The sequence below is a fragment of the Lipophrys pholis genome, assembly GCF_963383615.2.
Source record: "Lipophrys pholis genome assembly, chromosome: 2".
Taxonomy (NCBI): domain Eukaryota; kingdom Metazoa; phylum Chordata; class Actinopteri; order Blenniiformes; family Blenniidae; genus Lipophrys; species Lipophrys pholis.
The window spans coordinates 16,115,097-16,129,246 of NC_137636.1; the positions used below are offsets into that span (position 1 = coordinate 16,115,097).

The 14,150-nt window shown below is 39.7% G+C and overlaps 1 protein-coding gene across 1 annotated transcript in view; it reads left to right on the forward strand.

The window, feature by feature from the left end:
- Positions 1-13,414, forward strand: part of LOC308106726 (C-type lectin domain family 18 member A-like) — a 14,384-nt gene extending 970 nt beyond the window's left edge. Inside the window, exons 2-12 of the mRNA XM_080458633.1 lie at positions 1,641-1,732; positions 6,318-6,551; positions 6,959-7,056; positions 7,232-7,353; positions 8,024-8,131; positions 8,256-8,348; positions 9,228-9,334; positions 9,458-9,587; positions 9,731-9,827; positions 10,339-10,430; positions 13,187-13,414. Of these exons, the coding sequence (XP_080314759.1) occupies positions 1,641-1,732; positions 6,318-6,551; positions 6,959-7,056; positions 7,232-7,353; positions 8,024-8,131; positions 8,256-8,348; positions 9,228-9,334; positions 9,458-9,587; positions 9,731-9,827; positions 10,339-10,430; positions 13,187-13,224 (1,211 nt within the window). The 3' untranslated portion in view covers positions 13,225-13,414. The remainder of the gene's footprint in view (positions 1-1,640; positions 1,733-6,317; positions 6,552-6,958; positions 7,057-7,231; positions 7,354-8,023; positions 8,132-8,255; positions 8,349-9,227; positions 9,335-9,457; positions 9,588-9,730; positions 9,828-10,338; positions 10,431-13,186) is intronic.
- Positions 13,415-14,150: the final 736 nt, after the last annotated feature.

Below are 14,150 nucleotides of genomic sequence, written 5' to 3' on the forward strand. Positions count from 1 at the left end.
TTTCAGAAGAGGCATTTCAAAAAGTTCCGTTTTTAGTGATTTCGAGCACTCTTCGTGGAAATGGACCCAACATCAATATAAACAAGTATTGATGAAAAATGTCCAGTTTTCATTGGTTTTCATAATTTCTCATAATACTATGGTACTTTGTTGCGTATATGATCCACAAGAGGCTGCTGCATGCACAAATAGTCTGATGATATATTATATCTGCTCAGAAAAAAGGCCAAAGCACAATTGCCCCCGCCACCACGCCCCCCCCCCCCCCCCCCCCCCCCCCCCCCCCCCCCGGGTTTTGAGGTTCATATTTCTGTACAGGACCAAGATAATGCAATACAGAACCTTATTTTCCCACGTTTTTTAACCACTGAACAAACATGAACATACAGCAGGTTTTAGAAAACTAACAAATAAGCAAACAAATACACAAGGTATTGACCCCTCTACACCACCAGGGTGTCACTGTTTCTTAAACTGACTGAAATAGAGTTCACTGAAAAGAACAGAATCCAAACTGAAATGGGTCCGTAATGATTTTTTTAAAGATATATTGTACCATTGTTTGCAGAAGAGTGATTGTTTTAGGCAAAATGAAATAAGTTCTTCATATTGCTTTTCTAAATTTCACATATCTAGCACTTTTTCCACTGCTTGGGTAGTTCTCAAAGTGCTTTACATTGTTGGTCACATTCACCCACTCACACACACATTCACTCACCAATTTCTATTATTAAGTTAATTCTTTTTCTATGTGCAGAGTGCATACAGGAGTTCTTTTTTCCCCCCTCTGTCGACATTAATATAAGGTGGGTAATATCATTATCAGATGGACTTAATTTTAATTTGAGGGCATTTTTTTCTAGCAAATTTGCATGTTTCTAATGTATTGACATTCTTCTCTCTATGGTTTATGTGTTTTATGTGCTTGTTTTGTCTGGAACCTTAATGTACTGCTGCCTGTCTTGGTCAAGACACTCTTCAAAAAGAGATTTTCAATCTCAACGAGGTTTGTCTGGGAAAATAAAGGTTAAAAAAAAAAAATCAGTAGCTGGTTCCTCAATGTGGTCACTAAGCTCTTCAACTGGATCTTAAACAGTGTCTGTGGTGCAAAACAAAGAACAACAGCAGTGACGGTTGTCATAAATTGTAACATTCATTTATTTCCTGATAAAATATCACGCAGCAACCTTGCACAGCAATTTTCGACATCTCTTAGAACCAAGGACGACACAGAGTGAAGCTTTCCTTTAAAGTGAATAGAAATAAATTAATAAATATAGCAGATCCAGTTCCTTAAAATGCAACACATCAGTGACAATTATATTTTTATCCAGTGAAAAGCAGATTGCCCTACTGTTTTTAACGGATATTTTTTAATGAAGACATGTTTTAAAATTGGCAAAGCTGTTTCATTGGGAGCTTTTTTTTAAAGAATTAACGTTGTACAATTCACAAGCGATAGAAGAACATGTTGTGAGTGACGTTTTGTGTGTTCAACTTGGATTTTCTCATGAACGTGTCAATAACTGTGATGGCTTCAACTCCTCCAACATCCTGTCTGTGTATTTTGAGTATATTTTTATTTTTGTTGCCACAGCAACAGCAGCATATAGTAAATGAGCGTGTATGTTGTCTTCCAGGGCTCGGGGTGAAGGAACACTCACAAATTGTTGCTCAGCACAATAAACTGCGGAGCCAGGTTAAACCGATGGCAGCGAACATGCAAAAAATGGTTTGTGGCACCCATCGTCTGTCTTTTCTGTGCGCTGTTGTGTAAATGCGAGTTTAACATTATCCTTTTGTGAACAGTCTGTGCTACTGTTAACAGCTGCAGGACGCCCATGGAGCTGATACACTCACCGCAGTTCATCCTGCCTATGCAGCTCACATTTTCTCCTTCAAACAGAGTATTAGATATCGACCCTTTTCCTTTCTCTTGTGAAAGAAATATGGCGCAACTAAGGGCGCTGCCATTGAAAAGATGCCATATCAATAGGAAAGAGCCACAGCGAAGTGCAGGTGATGCGTTTCATGCTGTTTATATTACTGTTGACAATGCTTTGCAGGCTTTTATTAAATGAAGCCTCTTACTAGCCCATCATTTGATCAGGCAATAACTCTACACACTAAATACAATAAATCTTAACTTCAAAAAAATAACAATTTAAACAACTACGTACTTCAGGCACTCAAGAAGTGAATTTCACACAGCGAAAAGTTGCCTCCAATATGGTTTATTTCACTATTGTCAAGCATACATGCAGCTCTACGTCATTCCTAAAAAGGTAAAAAATGACAACAAAAACTATAGCCCATCCCCTTCCCTGCCCTCCTCTTTCTAATTACCCCTCTTTTTAAGTTCATCAGATGAACCTGAGCGTGGCTGCAAAAAGGCAATTACTCAAATAATGAAAACTAATAATTACTTCTTTAAGAAAACTATAAATAGGCCCAACGCTGACAAGTTCACTTCAACCCTGGTTTAATAAATACACCTTAAAGGAGAGCTGTGGTTTATTCCGTCTTCAAGTATTTCTAAGTAATAATATTAATGACATTGCAGCTCTGAAATTCATACTGACTCTCCAACCTTGACGTTCATTGTAGAAAATAACCCATATTAAGCTCATACTACAAAAATCTCTGATGCTCGTTTTAAGTTCAGAAAGGCTTGCTGCTCCCTTTTCAAGGCCCATAATGTTAATGATGATGTCTTAAACCAATCCAATATGGTTGCATTTAATAATGTGATGCCCTGCTGATGTGGATGTGAGCCAACTGTGAAACAATGAGGCTGAAAGTACAGAAATGTGGTTCATGGCTTTGTTTTCACTTTTCTTCAATCCAAGCACAAAAGGGTGAACAGCAAAGACACAGAAAAGCAAAACTCCACACTAAGCTCCTTTGTATTCTGCCATAGTATCATCTGCGACCTGGGAGGAGACTTGAGTTTAATTTGGGTAGCAACGCTCTCAGAGAACTGCCCGAGGTGCAACAAACACAGCTTTGATTACAGGCCACAGTTGTAAGACTGAGGGTGATTCCTTTACCCTCAAGTGAAGTTGCAAAACAAAGACATGAATAACAAAGGCCTGGGGTTGAGCTGTATTCCTCTGCAGCGATGATAGTCGTCACAGTGTGCAGCAGTATTGTTAGTGCAACATTTGTTCCGCTTGGCTGCAGGCTCAGTGATAGTGTCGACAGAATGAAGCCAAAATCAATTAGCCATGCCAAAAAGTGTGCGAGGGTCACAAAATGAAATGACAACAAGTAACAGATAGTTTTCTGATGTCATGACCCCACGAGAGGAAAGTAGGTCGCCGCCATTTTGTGAGGCAAACAAACTGTGCGATCAGCGGCAGCTTGTTCTGGGTCAGTGTTTGTTTGCATTTGTTTAAACACTAGTTAAGTTACTACAATGGTGCACAGAAAAGTGTGCTCAGATCACTTTGTTACAGGTACATTTACATTGTTAATTCTTTCAGTTTGATATAACTGATTTGAAGTAAAGTCAGCATGTAAACATCCCTGAAGGCCAGTTTGTCTCTCGCCAGCTATCATGTGTGACGTCACATGTGATGATGTCACATGTGATGATGTCACATGTGACGTCATATGAAAACTATATACTTCTTTTTTTAAACATTTTAATATTTGCAAACATTTTCACTCCTCCAACAATGCTAATGGTCGACATGTGTAATTAAAAGTTTATGATTTATGTCTGAATTTTTTTAGAGCAGTGGTATTAAATTTATTTTACGGTGTTTTGCTTATGGATCTCAACAGCCATTAACTATATTGTCTAATAATGTGAAAAACATTAATAAGTCTGTTATTTAACAATAATTACAACTTGTTATGTGCAGCGTTCAAGTTGAGATCCTGGGAGAAAGCAATGTGAATCAAGCTCTGTGGGAAAAGGCTCATCCCCCCACAATCATTGGATTTGAGGGTCTTGGCAAATTGTTGCTGAATGTCCCTTTTTCCTTGATGCAAATTTAACCTCAGGTTTTTCTAATCTCACTAACTGCTGAACGGTGGAGCTAAATTGTGCCCTTATCTTATTCCATCTATTGCTTTGCTATACAGTACTTATCTGCAGGACTGTTTGCGTGTGTGATTATGACCAAGAGGTAATGATGGATTATGAAACTCACAATGCACCAGATACCCTCAGGGCCTAATATGAGATTTGTGCCCGGGCAAACTGTCACTTCGTCATAGATTACATCCTCAAAGCCACCCACACAGACTGAGCGCCTTTCTTCGACTACTCCTCAGCCTCAGAGAACTGTTCTGAACTGATAAGGCAGTAATGAGAAAACGAGGATGTGGATAATCATTCTGCATTCACAACGCTGGTATTACAGGTAATTTCCCTGCGAAAACCTCAGAGGAAGCTTTGCTGAGCTGAAGAGGCACATTAAAGAGCTTTACTGATAAATGTTTAAGGCTCAGGGCTTTTGCTGTGTTTGTGAGTATCTGAGTAAGGCTTTTTACCCTCACACAGTAATGGACTAGTTTGCATTGTGGTGAGATTGTGTTGATGAGATTGGTATGTAGCCCTGTAGACTTTAAGAATGAGATAAAATACTTATATTTCAAGGAGGAGCGTCAGTCATTCTTGAAATACTTATACTGCAAGAACGAGTGATGCTCCTTTTCTCTCACTGCCCTGTCAACGGGGTTTTCTTTAAGCTTTGTAGAATAAGAAGTATTATGCAGTCACACTATCACCTCAAAAGACACAAAAAAGTTCAGTATTCACTTTTGATAACAACTTCTGTTTGTGAGATTTGTTCTCATATACGAGACCTATGCAAAGCCCTGATCTCGTTTTAACAGTGTGCCTCACTTCAATGAATCAACTTACATATATGCGTCATTAAAATATTCCTTGATGGTGCTACGGAAAACGACAGAGCAGAGTGAAAACTCCCAGCTTGTCCTGGCTCTTAGTGAGACATTCCCCTCTCACAGATGATACAACATGACATGCTTTAAAATGAAATTTCTCAGATGAAATATTGCCCAGTGACCTTAAACCCCCCCTGGTGGCATCAAAGACTTTGGCTGGCTGACATCAGAGAGCAGATGAACAATGAACCTCAGGGGCCTCAGCCTTTTAACACCACACATCAGTGTCATACCTGTTATGCTTGTCTTTGAGTGTGTGTCGGTTGTTGGCGCATCAGATTTTTTGGTTGTTCCTTCCTTTACAAAACCACACAGGCTCAGAAGTGATGACAAACACTGTGTTACTCAAAGAGTAAAAGGCTTGTACTCACCTAGACGTAATATTCTACCTTTCTACATCGAATCTCTTACTTTTCTTACTTATCTCCCAGCGGTTATATTTATTGAGTAATAGTATTTTGACTGAAAGCAGATTTTGTTTGAATCACCAACTCCAAACCTTTTGCCACTTTGTGAGGCGTTTTATATCAGTGAATCTCACAATGAGTGTCAGTTTGTGTCTCGACTCGGGCAAATCAAGGAGACTTCATACATGTGGCCTACTGTGAGCTGAGAAAGTAATACAAGACCCTCAAAACCCAACCCAGCAAAGTATATGTTTAATTCAGTTTTAAATCATTACTTACGAAAGACAATATACAGAATTTAAACGTTGCGTTCAGTTTCCAAAAGAAGGATAAATACGTTTCAGAAGACCTGCAGGCTGCATGGTGTTAAGCATTGTTACCTCACTGCGAGAATATTTCCTGTTTCACTTTGGGGGTTTGGAGTCTGTCTGTATGAAGTTTGCATGTTCTCCTTCTTCATGCATGAGCTTTGTCTGTGTACATGTTAAACGAAACATGCAAATTGTGATTCTAAATTTCCCATAGGTGTGTGTGAATAGAGAGTACACTGCCATCAACAGCCAGACGACCTTGAGTACAATTAAGGATCGAACATGAATGAACAGCAACTTATATACTTAATATGGAGTATTCTGACACAACATAATCACCTACTATGTGCATTAATGATGAAAACTACATGTGTGTCAAATTAAAACATTTTAAGAGTAATTAAACATTGAAATTAATTTCACAACTACAACAGTATAGACTGAGGAATATCTTCAAATCGCATTGTATTAGTTTAGTTTCTTCTTTGTGAAGGAGACACTTTATACTGCTCATCATATGCAGTACATGGCTGCAAAGAGCTGGAAGCCATCTGACTCTAGATGAAAATGGCAAGGTACACCCTGGACAGACACAAAGAATTGTGAAGGTCACAGTTTTACAGTGCAGTGATTGTTGAAATGATTGTGGATTTTAAACTTGATTTGGTTTTATTCACAGGAGTGGAATGAGAAACTGGCGACGCTTGCAAATGAGAGGGCTGCATTGTGTTTGACAGACTCGTCCCCTTGGCTCTCCTCATCTTTCAGTCACATTGGCTGGAACACACATTTCTCACGTCACAGAGTCGCCTCGTTTTCTGACGTCATCAACTTGTGGTTTAAGGAGGGAAATGATTTTCTCTACATGGCTGGGCAATGTAGGAATAATGCCACTTGTCAACACTACACACAGGTAGAAACTATAAGCATTCAAATGTGTGTGTGTGTGTGTGTGTGTATATATATATATATATATATATATATATATATATATATATATATATATATATATATATATATATATATATATATATATATATATTTAGAACAGGGGTGTCCAAACCTTTTTTAACTGAGGGCCACACACACAAACCAAATCATTGGAAGTGCAGCATATCCTTTCAAGTCTATTATACTTAAAGTTAAACGTATCCATGTTTGGAAATGGTGTTTGCTAATTGCTACTGCAAAAATCAAAAAGGATGATGGTTCCATGTTAGTCCCTGGGTTTTGACACCTCTGCTTCAGAGTAAATCTTTCCTGAATTTATTTATTTGTTTTCAAAGTGCTTTCCCTTTTTAAACTTCTGTTATTGTGTAGCTGGTCTGGGCTACTTCAAGTCACGTGGGCTGTGCAATCCACCAGTGTCTGAGAGACGAGGACATCTGGCACATGTTTGTCTGCGCTTATCACCCTGGGTAACAGTGACACACATCCTTCAAAAATGTTATTGTTTCATTTAATTGGGAGAAAAGTTCATAGACTCTTTTAGTACTGAATAAAAGCTAAATGTACAGTTTCCCCAGCTGCTGCTATAGAGCCTGTCAGACATTGTGCTGTTCTGCAGGATACTGTGTGTTTGTGTTGCTGCAGGGGGAACTGGGAGGTGAACGGTCAACTGGTGAGACCCTATAAGTCAGGGATGTATTGCACACTCTGCACCTCTAACATGTCAGGCTGCTACAGACTGTGGGACCATGTGGGTGGACTATGTGGTGAGACAATGCACATACTTGCAAATATAACACATTTGCTGCAACAGGGCCGGCAGTTCCATTGTGATATGATCAGATGCACAATTACAGATGTTCATTTAACATCCTGGATGAGGGAGGTCCAACTCAGTTCAAAGGCCACATACAGCTCAGTTTGGGCTTATTTAAGACGTGATAACAACATTATAGCATGATAATGTGTAAATAGTGACACTTCCAATGTTTTCTCTAAGGTTTAATGCAGGAATTTGATGTGAAAAGCTCACGTGCTACAAATCTCCTTTTCACAAACTTAAATATGAACAATCTCCAATTACTTTAGAATAATAAGTGCAATCTGAAATCTCACTTACTACAGCGATTCTCCCAGTATAAACCTTTACACATTGTATGCCACTTCCTTGGCTGCTTAGGTTCATGCTAATGAGCCTAAGCTTCCAACAAACTGTCTTGCTATTATTGCAGCATTATCACAGGATGCGCGAGCTGCCGTTCCCATGCCGAGTCTCTTTTATATTGTTCTCAGTGGATGAATTTAAAATCAGGAACAGTTTCTTTTTTCTCAGCAAAATTGTAGTCAATGTCTTCGTTTTTTTGACATTTTTACTCGCGGTAAAGTACCTTTTGACTCTTTAGTGTGTGTGTGTGTGTGTGTGTGTGTGTGTGTCAGAGATTCCGAAGAACCCGTGTCGTATGAGCTGCGGACCACACGGCCATCTTAACGTCTCGTCCTGTAAATGCAGGTGTGACCTCGGCTTCACCGGACGGTTCTGCCAAGGTACCATCAATCCAGTCTCAGTGTTCTTCGCCTTATCAGCATTCATTAAACCGGGTCTAATCTGTGAGTCCACATTTACAAAAGGAATAAAAGAGTCACATAAACCATTGTCTTGTTTTTCCAGTCCGGTGCAGCGGCTTGTGTTTCCACGGTCGTTTCAAAGCAGAAGAGTGCTCTTGCTTGTGTGATGCCGGCTATGGTGGTCCTGAGTGTGCAGGTAAGTGTGGAGTATTTTATAATATATCCATCTGCGTGCAGTCGTTTATCTCATCAAGTTGTACTGAGATACGTTTTAGATTTCACAGGCACAAAACATTGTTGTTGCGTCAAGGTTTTTTAATCACCCTTCGGAATAATATGTCCAAGGCTGTATTTGAGGTGATGAGAAGTAGGACAGAGTGGACCTAAAGGTGTATACAAAATGCATGCTGGACACTAGTTGTCACTTTCATTCTGCTTTTAGAAATATTTCATTGCATGTGGGAATATTTTGGTGACATTTAGCACACTTCCTGAAATCTATAAAAGAGATACAACACTGAGAAATGCCTCTGATGCACACACCAATGACAACAAAGGTCTGCTGAGAGGATACAGGCGCCTGTGAAGGCTTTCACATCCTATTTTATTCGATTTAGAGGTCTTTGGTCTCTGCTTTGTTCAGACTTCAATTGATTATCAATGGGAAAGAGTTGGGTCGGAAGCGGACTGAGATCTGTTTGTCCAACAGTCTCCAGCCACCTGTTCGTACACCAAGGTGTGAATGAAAAACAGACATTTTCACTCCCCCGTGAATAGTTCTCACAGTAATGCAGCCGTTTTCCTAGGATTCATTTATTAGACAAAAGCTGGTATGTGTGAAATCATCCTCGCACCTTTACTAACCCTTTACCTTTTATATATTTAGGGTCGACAGGGAACGCATTAGCACATTGATTTTTGCTTGTTTCAAATATGGCGTGCCAAATTTTGCAGATTAACTGCCACAAAAGTAAAATCAATTCAAATACATTAATTTGAAGATGGGTTTTCAGCAACAACTGAGTTTGTTATTGTTATGTGTCATTTTAAATTCCGGTGGCTTCTGCTCCTACAGAAAAGGTGCGGTTTCCCTTTGACAGCTGTGATGTGACAATAGATGGAAGTTGCTTCATGGTGTCTTCAGAAGCCGAAACCTACTACGGAGCTAAAAGTCACTGTCAGGTGAGGGGAAGGTGTGTGTTACCCGCTGACAGAGTGACAAGCCTCTGCAACCATAAGGCACTAGATAATATCCTCATGCAAAGACGGTCTCCGCTATGAATTTGTCGTTGTCTGAACCACCAGGAACTGGGAGGAATACTTGCTCAAATCCACAGTCAGAAGGTTCAAGACATCTTGTCCTTTTATCTGAGTCAGCTGGAGACAAACAACGAGGTCAATAATGCTGACCTCCAAACAAGAAACTTCTGGATAGGTACAGCCGTTTATCTCACATAGATAAATGTTAAATTATCTCAACAGATTGGGTCACTGTTACTTTGGAGGGGGTGATGAAAGCGAGACGGTAAAACAGCTGTGTTTTGTTGTTGTTGTTTTTTGTTGTTGTTTGCTCTGCAGGTTTGACATACAAGCCTCCTAAAGACTCATTTCGCTGGGACACAGGCGAGATCCCCGAGTTCAGCAGCTTTGCCTTTGGGCAACCTGACAACCAAGGGTAAGAGATTACAGAGATAGGCACTGCAGAGTGCATCATGAACAGAGACAGGCGCAGTGCAATGGAGGAAAACAAACAAACACAAACCCATCACCCCAAAGGTGGAAAATAAATTCTCCGTGTGAGCTTCAGGAGTTTGGCTATGTGTGAGCCTCGAGCCACTGAAGAGTGTGGGCTTGGTGGTTTGTTTTTGTTCACTTTAAAACTGAATATGACACAGGGATGCAACTTTCAACTTGAGCACTAGATGTCTCTCTGTTTCTCTCCGTGTCACACTCAGCTCTCCATATCTAATCTCTTATTTTTTCACTCTCTTCACTGTGGATCATCTAATTCACTTTGTTTGCTTTAAACTTTGTAATGATGAAACAGAATTCCGTCTCATGGCTATGTCAGTTTTTCAAACAACCCTCTAAAGAGCTTAGTAATTTCTTTATGTAAACCCTCCCATTACACAAGGGCAGTCTCCACATTGCGCTACTCACTGCTTTTCTGTACCTCCTTATTACAGTTTTGGAAACTGTGTGGAGTTGCAGGCATTGAGTGCCTTCAACTGGAATGACCAGCGCTGTAAAACAAGGAATCGGTACATTTGTCAGCATGGTAAGGTGAAAGAGAGTTTGTGGTATGAATGCAGTGCTTCTCTGGTAACCTGTCTCCTCTGTGCGATCCACTCGACCTTACTCTTTAAATAGGAAGTGTCGCGTGATGATGTTATGGTGAGGATGTTTCCTCAGACATTCATGATTATAGCGCCTTTCCCTCAACTGCTACACCAATCTGATTTCTGAGTGAGAGTGAGTTCTCCTCTCAAAATTCTCCTCTAAATTCTCTGTCGAAAACCATTTTTATTTCTTCTAAGCTTTTTTTTATCCACTGGGGGCTTTTGTCAATCCCAGCTGGTTGGAGGTGAATATTGGGGTTCTCACCAGTTCATCATGGGGCAAACACAGAAAAAAAGACATATTCACATCTACCTCAAACACATGTATTTAGTACCCGGAGAAAACCCACAGGTAGATTCCCCCAAGCCCAACCTGGGCTCAATCTAAGGACTTCTCACTATGAAGCGTGAATATTAACCACTACATCACTGAGCAAAGCACCAGAGGCTTTAAAATAGGGAATCACAAGTTCTTGTGCGTCATGGTGAAACAAATCTACCCCTGCAGAGGCCCCATGGGCATACTGATATTAAAGCATTATTCATTTCACAATCCCATTCTTATATCATCCTACTAATACTTTTTGACTAATTCTATTCCTTTAGCCAAGATGACACATTAGTGTCACATTTCTGTGGTCATGGTCAATACTTCATCGTCTTTCTAACACGTCTGAAGTGGCTCCCTGTGTAGTTTACAGATTTATGCTTAGATAAACGTTTTTATCTGATTCTTAATTTTGTCGCACAGCAAAAAGTTTATTGCAGTTCAAAGTGACAAATGTGAATCAAACCCTAAAGGTTGACTTTCCACCCCTAAGTTCTCCAAGTATGAGTTCAAATGATGTAAACGTTTACCTGTATGTTCGGTACATGTGGCATTCTGAATGCGGGGAGCGGGTAAAACCGTTAAAATGGCTAAAGCTAGTTAAACAGATAAAAAGCTAAAATAGGTAAAACAAGTCAATTACCTAGAGTGGCTGAAGATAGCTAGATATCTAAAGCAAATAAAATAGTAAAAAAAATCATAACAACAAAAACCACTAAGACAGGTAAAACAGGGAAGGGAAGCAAAATGTATTAGCGAAGATGACTAAATTAGCTAAAAATGGGTAAAAATGTTAAAACAACTATAAAAGCTGGGAAAAGAAATGATTAATGGATAGAAAACAATGGTAACAAAAAGTGTACAGCTATTAACTGTAGTTCTTAAATTCTTGTTTTTGTCAGTTATCAAAAAACCCGCAATAGAAGAAGCATTTTGACTCTCAAGGTTAAAGTTCTAATGCAGTTTTATTTGTTCAAGAAGGGGCACAAACAGCTCTTTTGCTCATAAAGGTTGCAGAACGCTTGTGTTGCTCAAGTGAGCCACTCACTTCCCAAACAGTGATTTCATTCAGTGTTTATTCCAACAGACATCTGTAAATTGAGCTTTAAACTGTTTTTTTGTTTTAATTGTTTTGGTAAAAGGAGAGTTCTTTTCTCTTTGCGGTTTTGAAATTGATTGCTCTTTAGAATCATTATCGCTCCTTCTACCTGCTGCGCTCGACTCTGTCCCGGCAATTGGTATTACTGATTTCACAGCCTTCGTCAGTGATAATCACTGCGGGGTGAAGAGTGTAAAATGTTAATCTAGTGTGTCCAGTAATGATGTGAAAACCACATTGAAGTCTCCATGTGAGCCAGCCCACACATTTAAACATCCCTCTCAGCCTAAATCAATGACACTCACTGCTCCCCATCAAGCACCTTTTGGTGATCGATACAAGTCAGCTGAACAAAAGACACACACACACACACACACACACACACACACACACACACACACACACACACACACACACACACACACACACACACACACACACACACACACACACACACACACACACACACACACACACACACACCAATTACATTGATCGTGAGAAATGAGATGGTGGCACAGGTTTAGTTTTGCCCTCTTGAGTGTGTCTCCGTAAGTGCTCACAGTGTAATCTGGTATTGATCACTCGCAGCAGGAAGACTGATCTGCTTTCAAATGCCGTCTGTGTTTCTACCACATCATTTTTACTATCAGCATTTTGAAAACCTCCCCAATGCCTTGGTCTTTGTTTGTGTGTAAAACACAAACAGGTAACGATCAAGACATGGCTCCCAGGATTGGATGGTGTCAATGGTAGTTACTGCTACCCCGGTGTTGGAGTCATTAACAAAGCACATTTCGAGTGAATATTCTCGCTCAATCAATTCAGTCATCATGATTTCTCTCTAAATAAAAGCAGAATTTCACTAAAGCAACAAAGAGTGACGTGCATAAATTCAGCTAATTATAAGTGCACAGAGGCCCGCAGCCCATCAGAGTAATTTCCAGCCGTCACTGCCGTGTTGTGTTAATTGCTAATAAAATGATAAGTGGATATCAGACAGCCTGAGGCAAACACTCAGCTAGGTTTCTCCAGAGCACTGTCTGCATGCGTGTGTGCGTGCGTGCGTGTTTCCATATGCAACAAAATGTTTTCCTTGTCTCATATGTCACATTAGGAGCTCCTTTACGATCAACTGTGATTAGAACTGAAAACTAAATAGATCATTTTTTGCACACACTTCACTCTCTTACGTTATTGGTAATTATTTATTATAATTTTACAGCACGCCTGTAACAAATATGCTCATAATTGTGTGTTTTTCACAGCTTCAGAGCATATTGCCCGGTGGGATGGCGGCAGGTGATCTGGATTTCACTGATGTTGTTTGGGAAAATAATGCCGGTGGTTTGCTGTATGTTTCATTGATCACTGTGCTTGGATCAGAGCAGTTTACACCGTGCATGTGTAAATCATTAATGGTTGTATTTCACAGCTGTTTAACATCTATTGTCTGAGTAAGCTGTCTAAATGAATTAAAATCCTCACGGACACACATGCCTGATTGTTTGTCTTCTCGCTTCTCCATTCATTCCTTGTGTGTTCAAGAGATCGATTGTGTCTGCCAGCTTTAAAGAGTATTTTAAAATTGCTTGTTGGACTCATACAAAGAAAAGCTTTTTGTTTGTTATAGAGCATCAACATTTGTATTTCTCAGGCCTTTGGCCTTTATGTATCGACGGGGGGGGGGGGGGGGGGGGTCATCTGTCACACACACACACACACACACACACACACACACACACACACACACACACACACACACACACAAACACACACCTTGACAACCAAAAGAGCCATTTCGCACCAAATGAAATCCATATGGCTCCGCATTTATACAATTTATATAAAACATTTATAAAATTTACTACATCTGTATTTTTTACATTCTGCTGCTGTTTTTTGCAGTTTCAACTGTTTGTAGCCCTTAAGACTGTTTTATCTTGAACTACTTTAAGAGTTGCATTTTTCCCAGTCAGCTGCGAGGTACGACTCTCTTTGAAAAACCCTCTTTTGTAGAACAAAAGTAAAATAAGATAAAAAGTTTTTTATATATATATATTATTGCGTGAAACCTGCAGAGGAAAACTATAGAGGAGCTGATGGGTCATCTTTACCAGTCCCCTGATAAAGAACAACATTCCCACAGGAAACACAAGTATAAGTTGCTTAATTGAATCATGTTCAGTTTAGCACTAATGCATTATGTAGGATGTAGTTAAAATAAAGATG